This window comes from Lactuca serriola, chromosome 5, assembly GCF_051521515.1.
Source record: "Lactuca serriola cultivar US96UC23 chromosome 5, Lser_US96UC23_V15, whole genome shotgun sequence".
NCBI lineage: Eukaryota > Viridiplantae > Streptophyta > Magnoliopsida > Asterales > Asteraceae > Lactuca > Lactuca serriola.
Window position 1 is genome coordinate 306,200,392 of NC_136412.1, and position 22,142 is coordinate 306,222,533.

The 22,142-nt window shown below is 27.4% G+C and overlaps 1 protein-coding gene across 1 annotated transcript; it reads right to left on the bottom strand.

Moving 5' to 3' along the window:
- Window positions 1-2,878: 2,878 nt before the first annotated feature.
- LOC145051771 (uncharacterized) lies at window positions 2,879-22,142 on the bottom strand. Its single transcript, XM_078999588.1, has 3 exons — window positions 21,215-22,142; window positions 16,017-16,359; window positions 2,879-3,155 (listed from the first exon to the last, which is right to left on the bottom strand). The coding sequence occupies exons 1-3, from the start codon at window positions 21,676-21,678 to the stop codon at window positions 2,940-2,942; spliced, it is 1,023 nt and encodes a 340-aa protein (XP_078855714.1). The 5' UTR covers window positions 21,679-22,142; the 3' UTR covers window positions 2,879-2,939.

A 22,142-nucleotide genomic window follows, 5' to 3' on the forward strand; every position in this document is an offset into this window, starting at 1 on the left:
TATAAGGTGGATTTTAAAACACTTCAAAATACTAGGTTTAAAATTAATTAACTAAATTAATTAAATACTTAATTAACCATTTAAAAATTTAAAATTATTTATTTAATTAATCATTTAAACCATTTATGGATTTAATATTTTTCTTATAATTAATCAATTAATTAAATTAATTATTAGATCCAAAAGGATAATATTAATCTCATAATTAATCATTATTTTATCTAAGAATATCTCCTAATATTTAGGGTTTTTATTTAATCATCTAGAATAAGCAAAAATCAGATTTTAGCATATATCAAAATAGATAACTAGCAAAGTACAAACACATAAATCAGATTAGGCAGAAGATCTCGAAAATCTGGATCTGATCCACCTTCACGTCGTGACAGAAGCATTGTCACGTCATGAATCAAGTTTTTGCGAAAAAAAAATTGTTCGATTCACAAATGCGTTTTAAATTTAAGACACAACAATTAGCTCTGATACAACTTATGGGTTTATTAGATTACAACAAAGTGCTCAATGTGGAAAATTACTTAACAATTAAGAAGGGCACATGCAACCTAAAAGGATTTAAGTATTCACATTAAGGCAACATACTTTGAATAACAAAACTAATATGCATCCTAGTAACTTTGAAAATCATAAACTAGAGATACATACCTTAAAATTGATATAGTAAACAAGTTACTTGATTCCTTCCTTTGTAGACTTGAGAAGCTAGCACCAACAGTTTAGTGCCTCTAATGGTTTCTACCCAAATCCTAGCAAAAAGAACACACAAGAGGAGATAGGAAAGAGGTGCAAAAATTCGGATATTCTAATGTAAAAATGTTGGACAAAAATAAGGCACCTAAGGGGTCCTATTTATACCTGATACTATAACCTTGGAAACCCTAATCCTGAATAAAATCTTACTATTTCAAATCCAGGTGGTTATCCAGTTTCCTTATCTTAGAAGGAATATTTCAGATGCCCTTTTGGCATCACCAAAACTGTCAACTCTAGTGGAAGGTTGTGGAATTCCTTCTTCTTCAACTATTGAATAATTACAGTCAAGTGCTTGCAGCTTCAATTAATTATAATTAACCCGAAATTAAATCCAAATTAATTCTGATTAATTCTTAATTAATTATTACTAGTTTAAATTAATATATTAACAAATTGTTTATTACAATTTATTAATCATATAATAAATCAACATCTCTCTTAAAATGTTATTCTATTCAATTACTAGTTATGAGGGTAACCCAAAAAAGATTTTGCGTCTACTTACAAGTCATACTGATTTAGTTTTGGGCTTAGACACCTTAATCCAACAAGGATGTAGTAGCCCTTTAGTGTGAAATTAGGCCACTCGACTAGCTTAGTTAGTTTCTTGTCGTGTTGGACTGTTTGTCTTTTCTTTATCTCTCTCTCTCTCTCACTCTCACTCTCCCTCTCCCCCTCTCTCTCTCTCTCTATATATATATATATATATATGTGTGTGTGTGTGTGTGTGTATGTATGCATGTCTGATTGTGTGTTGATATATTATTATGTGAGAGTTGACGGCGGACTAGCCTCGTGCTAGAGGCCAATATACTCAGGTGGACCAGCTTTGTGCTGAAGGCTAATGGGGCAGGCCAACTTTGTGCTGAAGGACAAGGGGCGGACAAGCTTTATGTTGGAGGCCATTATGTGTATTATTGGTGGATATGTGAAAGGTCATGATCCGTTAGGTGTATGGATTGTATATGTATTGTGGTATATTGTATTTTAGGGAACTCACTAAACTTTGTGCTTACCGGTTAATTATAAATGTTTACAGGTACTCCTTCGGATCAAGAGAAGGGCAATGCTTGAAACCGCGCATTCGAATCATGTTTTCCACATAACGTAATTATACTCTAATATATTTGAATAAATAAAAATGAAAATTTTATTTTGAAAATCGGGATGTTACACACAGAAAGTACCTTGCTATTTTGTGTTTTGAGAGATAGATAGAATCAAATGATCAATTTTCGAATATGGAGAATCCAACCCTTTTCTAGAACATTGTCTATGTTCTTATACAGGAGAGAAAGTTGGTTAAAAATGGTTGCATCCATTTTGGAGCAAAAAAGGATAGATAGAAAAGTGGTTATATATGAGACATAACTAATTCTTACATCATAATGATTATTACAACCGCTAAAGGGGGCACTTCCCTCTGGAATCCTATACCCTGAGGCATTGTCTCCAAACCCTCGTATTTTAGAGTTTACTTTTATCACTCTGTGTATGCACCCCACACCTCTTGCCTCAGTGAATAAAGAGAACTCAAACTTTCTTAATATTGATAAATACCACTCTAAAATATATTGATAATGCTAAAATCATGAACAAAGTGGATGGTGGTTTTGGTGGTTGGTTTCATAGTGGAATGAATTAAGGCTTTTAGAGTGATAAAGAAAGATAATCTAGATTTTATAAAGAATGGGAAAAAGGTGATATACAATTCAAAATTCAAATAATTTTAGAGTCTTTTGATATGTGGCATTGCCATGTTCCTCTTGTGTGAATTTGTGGAAGCTCTAAATGTTGTACAATGAAAGAAAACATTAATAAATCCAACATAGTGCTTGATATAGTTTTATTATTCAAAGGTGGATTTTGATTGGTTGATTATTATCATCATATACAACATCCAATTTAAAATTAATAGGTAAGATCTTTCCTTATTCTTAATACAATGTCTTAATCACTTTATGTTTTAAGAATTTGTACAATTATCCATGCATTATGATATACTCTCTCTCTCTCTCTCTCTATATATATATATATATATATATATATATATATATATAGAGAGAGAGAGAGAGAAAGAGAGATAGAGAGAAAGAAAGAGAGAGAGAGAGATGTTGCAGTAGAAAGAAAATGTCCAAAAATAGAAATATTTTAGTTTGTGCATAAATCTAAGATAGTAAAAAGGAAATTAAACAATATAGCATAGAAAGAGCTAGTAGAAAGAGGATCTGATCCGTTATAGAAAAGGTGTTGATCCTATCAACCGCATGATTAAGGATGGAAGGGGAACACTTGAGCTCTATGGAGTATGCTCCTTCTGCTTGTATTTCTGGCTCTATATTTATCTCCCCGAATGAACCTTTAAACTCTCCACAGCTCCATTCCTTAATCACCATAATTTTTGGTATTAAAATACTTACAAAAACCATAAACCATAAAAACTTATCCACCAAAATAAAATAATTATTAACAATTAATAAAATTGCACCATATGCACTACTATCACCCATTATGATATATAAGTTATAATTATAACCACGTTATGATTATGTAAAATAAACATTGTTGTGTCAAAATGATTCACAAATTGATGTTAACTATTATACTAAAAATATATAACAAGGATGACTACTATGATTGATGGGATCCATAGCCTTTTTTACCATGATCATCGAAATATTACAAGTTTTGATGCGAATTTTATAGTACTCGTTTACACAACAAACCTATTTGGGGTTTAAACATAGATTAAGAGATACTAGAACACATGCGAAGACTTAAATTAACAAATCCCAACAACTAAGCCACTAAATATGTTTGTATGATCATTTTTTATTTGGTTAATGTCATAAAATGGTAATGAACTATTTAGTTTTCATGGCAAGTGGAGGGGGGGATAGAAGGAAAGTATAACACTTTTCCTTCAAAATCTATCGCCTTAAAATGAGATGAGTAGGAAGGAAAGTTCCTTTCCGTCATTCTCCCCCCCCCCCCCCCTCATGAAAACGGGTTGTTAGATGTAGCATACTATTATTTTACGACCAAAAAGGTTTTTTGTTTAGATTTTTTTTTTAAAGTGAGGGAAAAAAGTTTTATTTATACGTAAAAGGTCTCCCAAAGTTTTTAGGTAGTATCTTTAGTTATAGAAATATTTTGGACCACTCTCTCACTAATGTAGGTATATTTATGAGTGAGTTCTTGACTTGTAAAAGGTTGTCTTCTAAACTAAAAATAAGATCATTTTATATATATATATATATATATATATATATATATATATATATATATATATATATATATATATAAAAAGACATGTTTAATACACACACTTAGTTAGAGCAGAAGGTGGATGAATGCTTAATCTGTTTTGTAAAATCTTCAAATAAATATTTACGGGGGCCTTTAGTAAGATGCTGACAGTTTGTAGTGATAAGGTAAATATAGAACACAAAATTTGTCGTTGGTAACTTGCTCTAAATGATAGAATGCTTTAACACTTTAACAGTAAACAAGAGTGGCTTTTGTAACCCTTAAAGATAGTTCTAGATGTAAATTTTATATCCAATAGGTTTTCAAAAAACAAAGTCTGTGAATATGTGGTATTCTGCTTTGGTGTTGGAGCAAAAAATTTTAGCTTGTTGTTTGGACGCCCATGATAAGGGTAGGTTTTGATTTGCAAAAGTCATCTCGTCATATTCCAAAATTCCCATCGTGTACTTCTTGTGAGAGAGAAAATGACCATGATCATGGTGAATAACAGTATATCCTAAAATATAATTGAATGGACCTAAATTATGATAGTTTATTCATTACATGTATATGAAATTTCAATAAATTAATAAAGAGTGATTATGCTAAATATAGTAAAACCCGAAGGAAGATAAATAATTCTTAAATCTTTGGAACCATGTTTGTGGAGTATGTTCCGACCTATATACTGATTTGTTGAGTGAACAAACATCATTTAGATATAATGGGTGGCAAAAACCCCATTAGTGTGTACATATAAACGGTTTCAATTAAGTCAGTATGTTGGAACAGATTTTTACATCTATTTTGATGGATGAGACATGATAATTAAGTGGAAATATTAAGAGCATAATGATTGTTACAAGTTTTAAAACTAGACTAAAAGTTATCACAATAATTTATAATTTGTTAACCATGGACATCACTAACTAGTCTAGCTTTGTATCATTTAGAACAGTGGTCTAAGTCAAACTTATGTTCAAAAATCCGTCTTACATGGCATTCTTCCAATTTGGATAGGAAAGTATGAATGTAGGATCGCATGATAATAGAGAAGGAATGGTAATTATGTTAATATTAAAAAGTTTTTTTTGGTTTTGAGATGTCATGTATACTCCTTGTAGTCATGGTTCGATAAAGATAAGTCAATTGTGGTGAAGGGTTGGATTTTTGTGTTTATGGAGATAACATAGATGGCAAATTTGTCATCACATGGGGTGAGAACACTCCTCATTAAGAGTGGATAAATGATTCTTATAGCTAGCAAAATATGTCATCACTAGATTTTGGTATTTTTATTTTATTTTATTGTACAGCTTCAGGTCATACATAAAAGTAAGGGATGATATTGGTGATTTTAAGTTGTGTTTGGTATAGAGAAATAGAATTAAATCAGGGAAAGAGAAATAATTCAACTATTTGGTACAACCGAGAATTCACGAAGAGATTTAGTCGGGAATCAATTCTCTTGTTTGGTTTTATTAAATAGTAGAATGGAAATAATTTTCTAAAATTCTCTCAATCAACATTATTTTACAATAACAATAATTATGATTTACATATTAATTTGTAAATGTATATTTTTAATTATTTATATATCTAATTTTTTATTTTTTAATTATATTTTACCAATTATTTTTGATAATTGTTAATTAACATTTATATCTAAACTAAATTTTATAAAAATATATTTTATTTGGAACATGAAAAAAACTAGCAGCGATGATTGAAGTCAAAAACAAGAAACAATGTCTATTATCTATCTAAATTTTGTCCAATCAAGATTTAATCCGACTCAAATTTAATTCACTGTCACAATTAAACAACTGTAAAAAAGAGATAAATAACTTTTAATAAAACCATTTTTCCATTGGGCTCTAGAATGGGGAGTAAGAAACCAGTGACGAGCGAGACCTTTTTATTTTTCATTTCTCCGTCGTATTTACCAACCAGGCGAATGCCCACGCGTTGCGCAGAAACACTTATATAGTTGAAGTCTTTACAATTATATGCTTTTTTGAATATAACAATAACATTGTTGTTAAATTTGATATAATAATTTCTATATACTATATTGATATAATATATTGATTATTTTGAATTATATGATAATACATACATTTATTATAACTTCATAATCTCAATCGTTTGAATGACTTCTACCCGCGAGTTACACATAAATAAAATTAAATACAATATATGATTTGATGTTATTTATAGTTGTTTTTATTATTAATTACTTTTTTAAAATTTATTTGCTTAATGTTTTAATTTCTATCATTATCATTATTTAAACCATCAAACATTGTTTTTTATTTTAAAGCTAACAATATAATCATTTATATAGAGTTGTTTTTAACTATTGTTATTGTAAGTTATTTTAAGCTACTTATTTGGAAACTTTTAACGATTATAAAAATATATTTAAGAAATATTTTAGTTAAATTGAAATTACAATTTAGTTTTTGCTTTTATCACTATAATTTATCACTTTTAACTATTTACAAAATATTCTTTAGTTTTTTTAAATGGAACTGAAATTTAGATTTGAGTTGACATTGTAATGCGCAAAAACACCTATATAGTTGAAGTCTTTACAAATATATATTTTTTAAAATATAAAAGTAACGTTGTTGTTAAATTTGATATAATAATTCGTATATTAATTTGATATAATATATTGACTATTTTGAATTATATGATAATATATAAATATATTATAACGTCATAATCTCAATCGTTTGAATGACTTCTACTCGCGAGTTACACATCAATAAAATTAAATATTATATATGGTTTAATATTATTTATAGTTGTTATTTTTAACTAATTTTTTAAAATATATTTGCTTAATGTTTTAATTTCTATCATTATAATTATTTAAAACATCAAACATTATTTTTTGATTTTAAAGGTAACAATATAATCATTTATATAGAGTTATTTTTAACTATTGTTATTATAAGTTATTTTAAGCTACTTATTTGAATTTTTTTAACGATTATATAAATATATTTAGGAAATATTTTAGTTAAACTGATATTACAATTTAGTTTCTTGCATTTATCACTATAATTTATCACTTTTAACTATTTACAAAATATTATTTGGTTTTTTAGTGGAACTGAAATTTATATTTAAATTGACACTGTAATGTTATATTTAAATTAACAATTTAAGTATTTTGTCCAAACTGTTCAAAAATTATAGCTTTAAACTGCTAATGGTTTACATGCAACAACATTTTTAATCTAATAAATTAAGTATAATATGTTAAAATTTAAAGAAATAACTTTATAAATAGAAGTAAAGATATTATTTTAAAATTGAAATTTAGTCTATTTATGATTACACTTGAGGTTTGATATTTATTTAACCTTATTAACCAACTTACAATCGTTATTAGAAAGACACTACAATTTATCACTTTTAACTATTTATAAAATAATCTTTGGGTTGTTTAAGTTAAATAAAATTTATATTTAAGTTGAGCCTATAATGTTATATTTTAATTAATAATGTAAGTATTTTATACAAATTGTTCAAAAATTATACCTTTAAAATGATAATGGTTTACATCCAACAATATATTAAAACTAATAAATTAAGTATAATATGTTAAAAGTTAAAAAACATAATTTTATAAGTAGAATTAAAGATATTATTTTAATATTGAAATTTAGTTTATAGATGAATACACTTTAGATTTGATATTTATTTAACCTAATTACCAAATTATAATTATTATTATAAAGAAATTGAAAAGTCATGGGAGTTTCAAATGAATGTGGTGAAAGGAAAAAAGAATGGGGGTTTCAAATGCATGAGATTCAAGAAAAAATGCTAGCTTTATAAGTATGTATGATTCTCTGTGTTATTTAATTTTCTTTTTCCTTGTCATTTCTCCTTATTTTATAGAAAACTAGTTGTGAGACCCGTATATTATACGGGTTAATTAAAATAAAATGTTAATATAAACGATTAAATGAAAATTTTATTTGAATTTGAAATTCAAAATAACTGAAAATTATGAGAAAAAAAACATGCAAAAAATAAATTAATTAAAATTATGTGTTTAGTTATCAAATTTATGTACTAAATGGGTAAATTATAACAAAATGTTAAACACAAAGGTTTAAACTGTAAATTTATTTGAAATTGAAATTAAAATTTAGAATTTGAAATTTGAAATGAATAGTCATTATTGTATGTTTAATTTATGGAAACTAAATTAATGATATATTGGAAATGAAAAATTAAGTAAATGACAAGTGGAAAATAAATATATCTCAAAATTATGACAAAATGACATATGGCCAATTGAATGGGAGAATGACAAATAGCAAAATAATTCTTATTTATTATGGTAGATTCAAAGGGAGGAAAAAGAATTCATTTTTTCCCCATTTTCTCCTATTTCTAACATTAAACAAACAAAAGAAATGAGATCAATTCCATTTCTTTCATTCTAATTCTCTCTACCAAACATGCCCTTAGAGTCATATGATATTTTTAATAATTGGAATTTATATGCATGCGAAATGGGATCTTCTATCATAAAATGTAAGTTAGACGATGTAGAGTACATAATTGTATTAGTATATAATGATCATGAAGATATTTGTACTACAAGTGCATAGGTAATTAGTTTGGTCAACTTAGGGTTGACTATGGTCATCATGAGGTTGATTTTGGTCAATTTGGTCAACATGCACCTGATCTTCAACAACTTGATAAGTGAGCTCAAGTTGCTGACAATGTCAATTGTCCATCAACATGACATCCACAATACTATTCTCAACCGTTTGGAAACCACTTAAAGTTGTTACATGTCATTGTTATCCATGGTATGGTTATTATGGGTTATATACTTATTTACAAGATATTGCCCAATATAGTCATACATTTTAGGGTAATTATTCTAATATTTGGAGCTTAATGTGTATATTTAAAGATAAAAGATACTTAAGATGTTTTGTATTCATAAACATAGATAAATTGATTGTTTGGAGCAAAATGAAGAATCTGGAACTGAAAAAGACCAAAAATGAAAAAAAAATAATAAATAATGAAAAATACCTAGGATGTGCTGCCCCTTCAGAAAATCAGAATTTTTAGAAAAAGATTTTGGCATCGAAAAGATCGCGACCAGATAAGGCTTAGTGTCACGAACCTTTATCCTTAGCGTCGTGAAATTCCACCGACCTAAAAAACTATAAATATGTGTTTTTACACCCCCAATCTAGTGTGCAACCTATGGGGACTTCTCCCAAAAGGTCAGAAGGTATTCTAATCGTCCAGAAACCCTTTTAGGTCGATTTTGAAGAAGTCAATGCAACTTGGAGAGAATATTTGAAGAATCGAAGCGATAAGCGTTAGAATATCAATTCAGTTTGCTTAATAATCATGTTTAGTAGATCATTTTTTATGTTTTTCTATTTTTGTTTATCAATTATGGGGTAAAATCCTAACCATTTTCACTATATTAGATGTAACTTAAAGATTTGGTGTGATTCTATTGTATGAATATTAGGTTTTATTTAATATATTATGTTTGATCAAAATCCTAATGTGTTAAAGTTTTGATTTTTATTACTTATTGCTAAAGTTAGTAGAACTTAGACTATCAATCTAGTTTCATTAGCTCGTTTCATAGTTATATTATGACCATTAAATAATTATGACTAGTGTTTTAACCAAAACCTAGGGTTAGGTAGTAAATCGTGAACTGTAATGTGTAAGAAAGTGTTTGTGAACAACTTATGCTAATAATTGACTCTCATGATCATTGAAGTTAATTTGTAGATCAAGTCCCTCATAATACAAACTTAATTATAATTGTATAGATAGCTAATTGCATGAACAATGTGTTAATTCTCTTTATAATTATACAATCTAGTTAATCGGATCAAAATAACTAATACATTAGAAATCGGTAAATGTTAACTAATACTCATTGAACTCAACTGGAATCCACTATATTTGAAGTTCAAGTCGAAATTTATGTGAAAAAGTCTTTAGATCTTTTGTTTCCAAATAAATTCCTTAGTTTTGTAAGTTTAACTTAAGTTTAATAAACCCCCCATTTTATTGTTTATAGTTTAATTAGCATTCAAATATATTTGAATTGAATTTTCATTCTCCATGTGATCGATACCCTTACTTATCAAAGTTATATTATACTTGATTGTGTTTACTGCTTGTTAGTGTGTTATTATGTAGTTAACTTAAATTAGGGTTTATAAATTTAAAACCTGATAAAATATCCTCTCTTTATTATTCTAATAAATGAATAACTTTATTCTTCTGTTGACAAGTGTCACAATATTAGAAATCGTCATCCTCCCTAATAAATAAAGAACTTTTTTGTCACATGACATGCTCTCCCTCAATTTGACAAACGTCAATTTGTGGTAATTTTGAATTAATTTTTTTTCCAAATGTCATTTTATGGGTTTTCCTATTTTATAAAATTATATATAATAGTTAAATGTAATAATTGCAATAAATATAGTAATAAATAAATATCAATTTCATTAATGAGCTTACCTTCTAATTTCGATTTGTTTAAATAAAGTTTATTAGTTTCTTTTATTTATTTATTTAAATTTAAAAGATATAAAACATTTCAATTTTAATAATTCATTAGTTTTTTTTATAAATTCAATGTTCTCAATTATTTAAACCTTCATATTTTTTTTAAATTAACTCATGTAATACATGGGTCTCACAACTAATTAATATTATATACCTTCTAACATGCCACATGTCAACCTATTAATTCTCAATTTCAAATTTTAAATTTTAAATTTTCCATTCTAATTATATTAAATTAATAATTGACTATCCATTTCAAATTTCAAATTTTAAATTTCACACTCTAATTACATTAAATTAACATTAGAATAAAAACATTTAGTCTCATTCCTCTCTCTCTCTCTCACTTTATATATATATATATATATATATATATATATATATATATATATATATATATATATATATATATATATATATATATATATATATCCTACCTAATAAATAAAGAATTTTTTTTACCAAATGACATGTTCTCCTTCAATTTGACAAATATCAATTTGTGGTAATTTTTAATTAATTTTTTTTCACATGTCATTTTATGGGTTTTCCTATTTTATTAAATTTCGTATAATATTTTAATGTAATACTTGCAATAAATATAGTAATAAATGAATATCAATTTCATTAATGAGCTTACCTTCTAATTTCAAAAATTTTGAATTAAAGATTATTGGTTTCTTTTGTTTATTTATTTAAATTATTAGTTTAAATTTAAAAGATAAAAAAACATTTCAATTTTAATAATTCATTATTTTTCTTATCTTCTTATAAATTCAAAATTCTCAATTATTTAGACCTCCAAATATTTTTTTTAAATTAACTCATGTAATACATGAGTCTCACAACTAGTATATATATATATATATATATATATATATATATATATATATATATATATATATATATATATATATTAGGTCAGAAACCCATCGAAACCACAGATTTATAAGATAGACAATGAAAGTACAGTGTTAAAATAAGAAAATTTTAAAAATTCAATACTAAACTCTACTGAAATATGATTGTCAATCTAGGATAACATTATATTTTAATAAACGAGACTTGAATTATTCATAATTTTATTTCGTTTTTTACTTTTTAATAGAAAATGGTTAAGATGATTGTAACATAATATGATCTAAATAAAAAAAAAGTTATTGTCTTTTTATCAAAGGAAAAAAATATGCATCCTAGAGATCTAAAGAATAATTAGTTACTTCAATATTATTATTGTATGATTTGCATAAAATTATGTCTTCCAAATGTAACAAGAGATCAATACATCAAGAACTTAAGTTGTAACTTTAAAGTTAGAGCACCCACACCGGTACTATGTTAAGGTCTTTCGAATGGTAGATAGTTCATCAATATTCATCCATTTTTAGAAAGAGAAACTAGTTGGCCATTATAAAAGTATTTGCAAGCCTTTCATATATAGAAAGATGAAGTCCTAAGTGACATTAAATTATTGCTTAGTGGCATTACAAATTTTACTTGAAAGACCCGATGTAGATAATCTTAGTGGCTCAAAATATGTAAACTTTTTTTTTGCTCAAGGTGAACGATATTTGAGATACAAAAAGAAAGACAATTTTATATTTATTTATAAAAGATAAAGTATATAAAAGATAATGATTAATGATTTTAAAATTTAAATCATGATTTGGGCTTTTAAAATTCAAAATATGTAATATGATCTAAAAAATTATTATATTTTGATGAGAGGGAAAAAATGTATACATCCTATAGATCTAAAAAAATAATTAATTATTTCAAGGATTATTTTATATGATTTACCTAGAATTATGTCTTCCAAATGTAGCAAAAGATCAATATTATATTTGAGATACAAAAAGAAAGACAATTTTATATTTATTTATAAAAGATCAAGTATATAAAAGATAATGATTAATGATTTTAAAATTTAAATCATGATTTGGGCTTTGAAAATTCAAAATATGTAATATGATCTAAAAAATTATTATTTTTTGATGAGAGCTAAAAAGTTATACATCTTATAGATCTAAAAAAATAATTAATTATTTCAACGATTATTTTATATGATTTACCTAGAATTGTGTCTTCCAAATGTAGCAAAAGATCAATATTTTAAGGACTTAAGTTATAATTTTGAGGTTAATGGCAGAAAATAAGTGAATTTTTTTTTGTTTTGCTGAAGGGGGACGACTTTTGAGATACAAAAAGAATGACAATATTATATTTATTTATAAGAGATAAAGTATATAAATGGTAATGATTAATGATTTTAACATTTAAATCTTGATTTTAAAATTCAAAATATGAATATTAATATTTATATTTTTAAGTATTAAATGTGAATGTATTTCTAAAAATGTCACATGATAGAACCATACTTTGGAAAGATGGTATTTTTTTAAGTGTTAAATAATGTGAAAACGTAAAAACACTACTTTTATGTTATTATTATGCAATGAATTTTATATGCATAATTTTATGTCATTATTGATCAATAAATAAATGAATATTCATATGTTAAAACTAAAATTAGAATTACTATAAAAATGCATATACATAAATTTGTAATAAAATAATAACATTTTAATGAATATATGAGTAATCATACATTAATATTTATATTAGAATTACTTCAACAATACATATATACAACATTCATTTGCAGTATAATAACATACAAATAATTTTTTATGTTTTTCACACTATTTACTGTTTTATTTAGACTTACTTTTATATATATATATATATATATATATATATATATATATATATATATATATATATATATATATATATATATATATCCGGGGTGTGAGCCATCCCTGGCGTACAGACGTACAGCCTAGCGAGATGCTAGACGCGATGCTTAGCGAAGCCCACAAGGCTTTGATAAGGACCTTAGCGTAGGTTACTCTTCATAGTCTAAGTTCATGAAACTATTCTAGTTGGTTATCATGCATTATATATATATATATATATATATATATATATATATATATATATATATATATATATATATATATATATATATATATATATATATATATATATATATATATATATAGTGAGTAGTGGAAGATATAGGATCAATGTAAAGGGGTATCGCCAATAAGTAAAAGGGTATCCCAACAAAAAAAATCGTGTAATACACAATTACAAAAAAATTCCGGAAAAAATTACACTATTAAAATTTTTTGATGGGTATCCCGGGCTATCTCGGAATACATAATAGATCCGCCTATGGTAGTGAACCATTCTTGGCGTAGACCCTAACGAGATGCTAGGCGTGGTGCTAATCGAAGCCAACAAGGCTTTGATGATGACCTTAGTGTAGGTTACTTTTCATAGTCTAAGTACATGAAGCTACTCTATTGGGTTATCATGCATTGAGTTTTGAGATAAAAAAGACATATGATCGAATTATAAACTCTGCATAGTTCTTCCCTTATTTAAGTGGTAATTTTAGGTGCATTTAATTCCATTATTTATATTTTTTCCCTGTGATTTATATTAGGTTCATAATATTTTAAAAGGTTAACTGTTTTTTGACTAGTTAGTTTATATTGAGTTTTAAGTTAAATGCTTTGGTTAGAATTTGAATTAGGTATTAATATGTTTACCAAATATTAGTCTTTTTAGTGTATTATTGAACGTTCATATCGTCTTTACCTATTTCAATTCTATAATTTATACTTAATTTGAAAACAAAATACAGTTGGGATAGCTGACCGTGGAAGACTAATAGAGTTGTCACTCGAGGCTCACATGTGATCAATGTAAATGGGCTTATTAGGATACCAAAAGGCTAATGCAATGAGGTGGTGTAAGCTCGAATTGAGCCAACTCCTAAGGGAACCAATTCCCAAAAGGCTAATGTACAACTTTTCTTAGATGGATAACACAAAGGAATGGAGACAAAAAACCTTTGAGGTGAGCATGTAGACTTTGATAATCGTTTGAAGTGACCAAAACTCATAACAGATTTTATAATCTTTTCAAGTCATTAATGGCAATGATTAATTGATGGTTTAGTTTTTTTTTTTTTTTTTTTTTTTTTTTTTTTGAAACGGCAAATAATATAAATTTATCCTTTGCCTTGGGATAGAACTCAGGACCTCTTGGTTAGTTGTTAGATTAGAAACCACCTTGTTAGTCAAGTGGGCTAGCCCCAACTTGTAATTGATGGTTAGTAAGATTAAGAATGAAGCTAAACAATAATCAAGGTTGATTCTTTTTCGAAGTACGAAGGATAATGCACGAAATACCAACGAGATTTCGTAATCTCTCCAAGTCATAGTGATAGCTAAAACCAGTTGTACATACAAAAGGATCTTTTTCATCGGGCCAATTGTGGGTCATTAATGGGTTTCTTTGTTAGTTATAATTTGGAAGGATAATTGGACCAATATTTAAGGATATTTTTGGATTTTGGTTATACTTGTGTTATGAAATTTAAAAGTAATTCTTATAGTAGAGGTTTAATTTTTCCTTTGGGTTTTCTTTATTTCTATTTTATTATCAATTATTTTTTATTTCCTTTTCTTATTAAAGAACATTTTTTTTAAACAACAAATTAATCTATTTCTAATTATCACCTCTTATGTGTCAAGAGAGACTTGAACTCATGACCTCTCCAAATAAGAGCTACTCCATACCGCTAGACCAAAGACTTTTGGTTTATTATTAAAGAGCATTTAGTTAAATAATTTTTTTGGATTAAAATAACTTCTTTTAATAAATATCAAATAACCATTAGAATTTAAAAGTTACTCCAATTAGATAATATATAATACTCCTATATAGTGGAATCAAACTCTTATTATTACTTGATATAATCTAAAGGTTAAAGATTCTATTTTACACAATTTTACAAGCGTGTAGATTATCAAAAATTGATCGATAACAATCATCTATATAAGATTTTGCTTCTCGAATTCAGTTTTGTTGCGTCTTCTGAAACAGGGGCGGACCTAGGGGTGGTCCACGGTGGTACCGACAACCCCTAACTTTTCCAGCCGCAGTGGAAAATTTTTCGAAAATTTTTGAAAATTTTATTTTTTCTACTACCGTGCAACCCCTAACTCTTATGTGCAACCCTTGCTATAAAATCTTGCGTCCACCCTTGTTCTGAAATATCATTTAGGGAATGTTTGGGATATCTTATTTAAAATGACCTTATGTTTTGTAGTGTAAATGTACATATCAACTTACGTGGTAAGAAAACATAATAAATTGATAAAATATTAAAATAACTACAAAAAGCTATGGTTAAAAAGAAAAGCGAGCATATGATCCTTATGTTTTTTAGGTTAAACCAGTGGTAAAAAAATGGTTTTTAGTTATAATAAGCACTTTAAAAAATTAAACAAAAGAAAACATATACAAAGTTGAAAAATTACCTGTAGTTGTTCTCCAAAGGTGAAGATAATAGTGTCGGGGCTAGTTCTAAATGACAATGGGCCTTCACTGGTTAAGAGGCAAAATTCAGCTTGCTCGGTTGGGATATGAAGGCCTAAAGCAAACGAACATGATTCTGTTTTTCCATCAGCAGCTGCACGTGGAGTGTGGGAAGATCGTGGGGTATGAGGTTGAAGAGCCGAGTTATTATGCTTGAACAATGTCATTCTCGTTTCATTTTCCTTGATTTTCTTTCGAGAATGTTTGCTTCCATAGCTTCCTACAATCGTGGCAGCAGCATCTGCTATTACTTCAAGTTTACTTGCAATATTGTCCATCTTTTGGCTGCAAATGGATTATGTAACAAAACTTAGTGTACATATATACATTCATTCAAAATAGTTCGTTTATTAGTAGCTCAACATCTCTTACACTTTTTGGAATAATCAAAACTAATTTTTTATATCAAAATCAATTAAAAATCCAATTGATGGGAAAAAGGTGCACCAAAGAACAAAGCACCTAGTATGTGTGCGTGGGACGCATCAATTAGATATTTCATATTTGGGTGGTGTTTCTTTTTAATTTAATGTAGTTAATGCTTAAAATCTTAATGTTAACAAAGTGTTTAAGTTAGAAAAGTTATGTTTTAACATTAAGTGATGATTTTATATTTATTTCTCTCAAATTACCCTCTTCTTGCCATGAAACAAATTAGGTTTCTCTTGTTAGATATATCTCTATTGTTTTAACCTTGACCTCCTTAAAAAAATCCATTTCAAAAATAAAAAACAATTGAAATTGTAATTTCGAACACATTTTACCAATTAATGACCCCCCCCCCCCCCCCCGTTCAACTGGGGCAAAGACACCGGGTTATATAAACATATGGATGAAGGTCATGTGGGAGAATTTTCTCAGAGCGGTAGCTGAGTTCGGATCCCAGTTAATGCGTGAACCCCACAAAGGGAAGCTAGGTGCACAGATCGGGGGTGGTTATTCTCCATGGAGAGGTTTCGATCTCGGGTCTTCATGAGGTGCCATGGTGGCATGAAGATACTCTGTTGCACCATTACCGTTCTAAAAAACATAATTTCATACACATTATATAATTGGCATTTAACTTAAAAAATATTAATCACAAAAACCATTGGTGGGCGTACCATGAAGGATCATATACTTATTGTTTTTTCGTTATTGTTTTATAGTTCTTCAATTTTTATATAGACCAAAATTTAATTTTACTTGTTTATACTTTAAACCTTTAATTTTTTTTAATTAGATCATCATTTGACAAATTAGTTTGATCATAATGAATAGTACTTTGTATAAATTATGTTTAAAATACTTTCGTTTAATTTTGTGAATTTTTATCGAATTTAATATGCATAGTACAATTGCTAATCTACTATAACCAATATTTTGTTTTAATTAAACTTTTTAAAGAATTTTTTTTAATTTATGTTCAATTTAAGTTACTACTCATGCTAATTTTCAAATATTTTTAATGAGATAATGTAAAAAAATTTAATTTATTATAATCACTAAATAAATGATTTATTTGTTATTTGGCATCTTTAATATGAAGGTAAAATAATCATAAGTAGTTTAGATTCAGTGTCAATTAAATAAAAGATATACCAGTATATATATATATATATATATATATATATATATATATATATATATATATATATATATATATATATATATATATATATATATATATATATATATATATATATATATATATAAACAACATTTTGTCTATATAGATAACTAGATTATAGTCCGCGTTAAACGCAATGAACGCATAAAAAACATATAATTGTCTACAAATATTGTATAATGATTATAAAAAAAATATATAGTTATTGGTATTGTTGAAATGTGTAAAAAATACATTGAAAACGATAAATATCTATAATCATTGAAGGACTTCTTTGTAGACAATATTTTTTTTTATTAGTTGAACGACATTCCTTGTCTCATATAGTTATGATATTGTTATATAATTATAAACATTTTAATTAGACGTTCCTTCCATAATAAGATTAACTAATTTAAACATATATTGACAACCAATATACCGTTTTTCCACTGCATTAAATATTGACAACTATTTCATTTATTAAAATAAAGTCATATAGTATAATTTATAAAATGTTAAATGTTATATTGATTTAATTTTAGTATATCATCAATGGAGATTCTTTTCTAAATCATGATTGGTTTATTTTAATTTGATTATAAATATAAGTGCTAACTTTTATTTTTGTTCTTATGGGGAAATGACACAATGCCCAGCAAACTTTATAGGGTTGACCTTTTAAGTCCCTAAACTACTTTCGTGTCTTTATAGGGGCATAAGGTTAGAAGCAACATGTTTCTTTAGTCCCTCTAACCTATTATAGCAGGTTTCAGTAGCCACATCAACTCTTTTCCATTTAATAGTCAAAATCACATTTTGACTTTCTTAATATCGATTTCCATTAGACATCAATGGTTGCACATCAAACCTTTGTATATGATTTCACGCCTAAAATTTCATGATTCATAGAAGGAGGAAATTGAAAGGATCCGGTAACTCGATCAGATTCGACATTATCTTCTCTGCCACAAGCGACGACACCTGAACACCATCGACCAAATCGTAAAGCTTGTAAAATGGAATTTCAATCTAAATCGGAAGGCTCAAATTCTGAATTTGCAATCAGAATAAGGTTGTTCGGAAATCATTCACCGGAATCGGAGTTAAGGAATCGGTTTCGGAATTGGAAGTAATTTTGATTCAGATTCAGAGTTACTGCAACTAACACATTGTGATCGTAATTTCAGTTTGCGAACTCGCATGTGTCGATCTCGCAATCAATGCGTTTTGTCTTTTATTTTGCAGACTGTTGCTTCCAATCTCGGAATCGGAATTGATTGTATTGGTGATGGTCTGCAATTGATTTGCAAATTGGAATCGTTTTCGTTAGATTTTGACTTTCAAAGTCAAATAATGCGTTCGATCTGTCCAGATAATGAAGAAGCTTCTTTCTTTATCTTTCTACATAGTGATTTTTATCTTCATGGTGTAGGCCTGTTGTGCCAAGTTAACATCTTCATCATTTGCCGATGATGATAAAGCCAAATAGTTAAATTATAGTGTTTCTTTAATTGTGTGTGAATTGAAAATTTGGTTTGTTTTAAAAGACCATGTTTATAGTTATGGAATAGAGAAAGCTATTGGAGAGTGTGAAAAATTATCAATGAAGATAAAGTGGAGAGCAGACAAGGGAAAAAGGTGAAGAAAGCACAAGAGGAGAAGATGAATAGTATCGGGTATTTGGTCAACAAGTCAAAGGGGTAACCGGATGACCCCTTCATTTTGTCCAAAAGGACGTAATCGACCTGGAAAAAATGAATTTTTTCCCTCATAAAGCAACGAAAATACTTTAGGGACTAATTGAACCAACCCTAGAATGTTCGTTGGGCATTTGTGTCATTTCCCCTTGTTCTTATTTAAATGGTGTTTGCAAGAACTTTGCATTAGTTTTGGCGCAACTTTGAATAATTTTACTATATCATCAATGTAATTTGGTATAGCTTTCAATTATATTAAATATCAAATAATGAAATTTCATTACTATTGTGATAATTTATTTTATATATTATATTTTTACTAATCTTAACGGTCTTATTTTTTTTTCTAATAACCGTAACATTTTTACTAATTGTACTTTTTACAAATCTCCTAATATCTTATAATTTTTATCTTACTTTATAATTTTTCATAACTACGTTATTTTCAAGATTGACTGTCTTAACAGTTTTTTTTTCAGTCTATTTAATTTTATATTTCATTGTACAACATCATCGTTTGTATATATTCTGAAATTTCACTTTAAAAATGCTTAATGTTTACACCTTGATATTAATTTTTTTTAATAAATCCATGTAATAATTATGGAATATATATATCTGGTTTTAATTAACATTTACTTCCTTCATTAAATCAAATTCCTCATTAAACGTATATATTTTTGGAAAGTAATAATTATAATTAGGCAGCATTATCTAAGACGTAAATGGTTGATATACTTTTAGAGGAAAAAAATCAGGATCATTATAAAATTTTATATAAAGAAAATACAAATTTAAATTTGGTGAAATTATGGATGAAATTATTGGTGAAAATTATTTTGGAGGGAGTTGTATTTTGTAAGATATATTAATATTATAAAATTCGAAACGATTGCAAATAAGCAATAAGAATGATGTTGTAGAAGAAGGTTTGAAGAAAAGAAACGATTGAAAATAAGTGTGAGCCGCGGATTCAATGATCAATCATATATGTATGTGATAATTTGATTATGGTTTTTTTATATTAATGATTTCCAAATAAAAATAGATTTTATAGTAATGGTTTACTAATATAAACAGATTTATATTAATGGTTGATATTAATACATTGATTGAAATGGTTTGTTAGTAATATGCTTTTAAAATTGACCATATTAAAATCTTTATAATTGAAAATTCAATATTTAAAATATGGAAAGCTTTTATTGGAATTAAATACATTTCATTTCAACGAATGTAAGTTATTGTATGACGATTGGAAAACATTTATTGGAATTAAATACATTCCATATGGAGAAGATGATGTCAGCAATTTGATTTAAAAGTGGAAAAAATAATATTAAAATACAATCAAGCGTCCAGATTATTTAAGATAATGTCATAAAGTTTATGTTTTAATAATATTTAGAAATTATTATTCTTTCACTTCCAAACTTAATGCCGCTCAAAAAATAAATAAAAGATAAAAAGATAAAACTTCTAAACTTAATAATTAAAAATAACATTGGCTTATTCGGAAAGCTAATTTGTAACGATTATATACTAATACATTATTGAAAACAAGTGTGTACTTGCTTTTTTTTTTTTTTTTTTTTTTTTGCAAAATGCTTTCATAAAATTATGATGACATTTCCTGAAAAAAAAAGAGACATAATTGACAACCAAAACATTTTCATGAAATCCATTTTAGAAAATACGTTTTTCTTATGAAAAGATTGCCATTTGAATTATATACTTACCCTCTAATATTATTATTTTTTGTGATTACTGATTAGCACCAAAATATTTATATAAAGTATGCGTATGAAAAATGAGATATTGAAATTATACAAAAACACAAACAAAATCTTACCTAAACTTGCGAAATCTCTCCTCTCGCGCAACGTCTCGCCTACGTTCGGCAGCAGCAATGGCGGATCGTGACCATTGAAATTCCTCCCGATCTCCATCGCGACTCCACCGGTCAGCCAACAATCCAAAGCAGAATTCCGCCTCTGTGAATGCTTGTTGTAGCTCCTCCGTTGAGATCCCATGCCCACTAATCCGAAATACACCATACTTTTTTGCAGATCTCATCATCTCACTAATGGAATTCCTATCCTTGTTTTTAATCAAACGGTATTCAACATCTGCAATGACAGATCTGTTGACATAATCCGGAAGATTCAGATCTGGCATGTGCTTCATCTTGTCAACATAATTGCTGAAAGCTGGATCACTCCGATTGCCTCTGGCACTGAGTGGCGTCGGAGAAGGAGGTGGTGCTGGTGATGATGATGAGGATGACAGACGATTCTTAATGCGAGCGAGAGCCATGGCAGGATGTTTTGTTACGTCCAATGTGCAATCAAATGGAAGAGAAAGAGAAAGAGATGGAAGTAAAGAGCTTTTTATACTATTTGCATGCCACGTTTTGTGGGATTGAAGTGGCTTGCATGCGATACACACGTCTTATTGAATGCGTCGTCAACGTGTATTTTTCAAATGCTTCTTAGCATATAAGTTATTGGGAAAATTGAACATCACAATGAAACGCTTAAAATTCGCAGATCTTATAATTTTTCTTGGATAATATATGCTGTCCTATATTTGGCTTACCAATGTCATAGTTATCCGAGCTTGTCGTTCTAAAAGTTGAACTTTGTTTCATGGTATATTGACATGTCATGTAAGAGAGAACCTAAAATTCTGGATCAATATGATGATAGATGAAACATCCCCTACATATAATCGATAAATTTAAATAGAAACTGTCTGCTTGGATGTCACATAACGTAACA

Coding starts and splice junctions, on each gene's coding strand:
- LOC145051771 (XM_078999588.1), bottom strand. CDS start 21,678: ATGGCTCTCGCTCGCATTAAGAATCGTCTGTCATCCTCATCATCATCA. Junction 16,360..21,214: donor GAGAGATTTCGCAAGTTTAG/GTAAGATTTTGT, acceptor ATCCATTTGCAG/CCAAAAGATGGACAATATTG. Junction 3,156..16,016: donor CCTTTGGAGAACAACTACAG/GTAATTTTTCAA, acceptor ATGGTGATTAAG/GAATGGAGCTGTGGAGAGTT.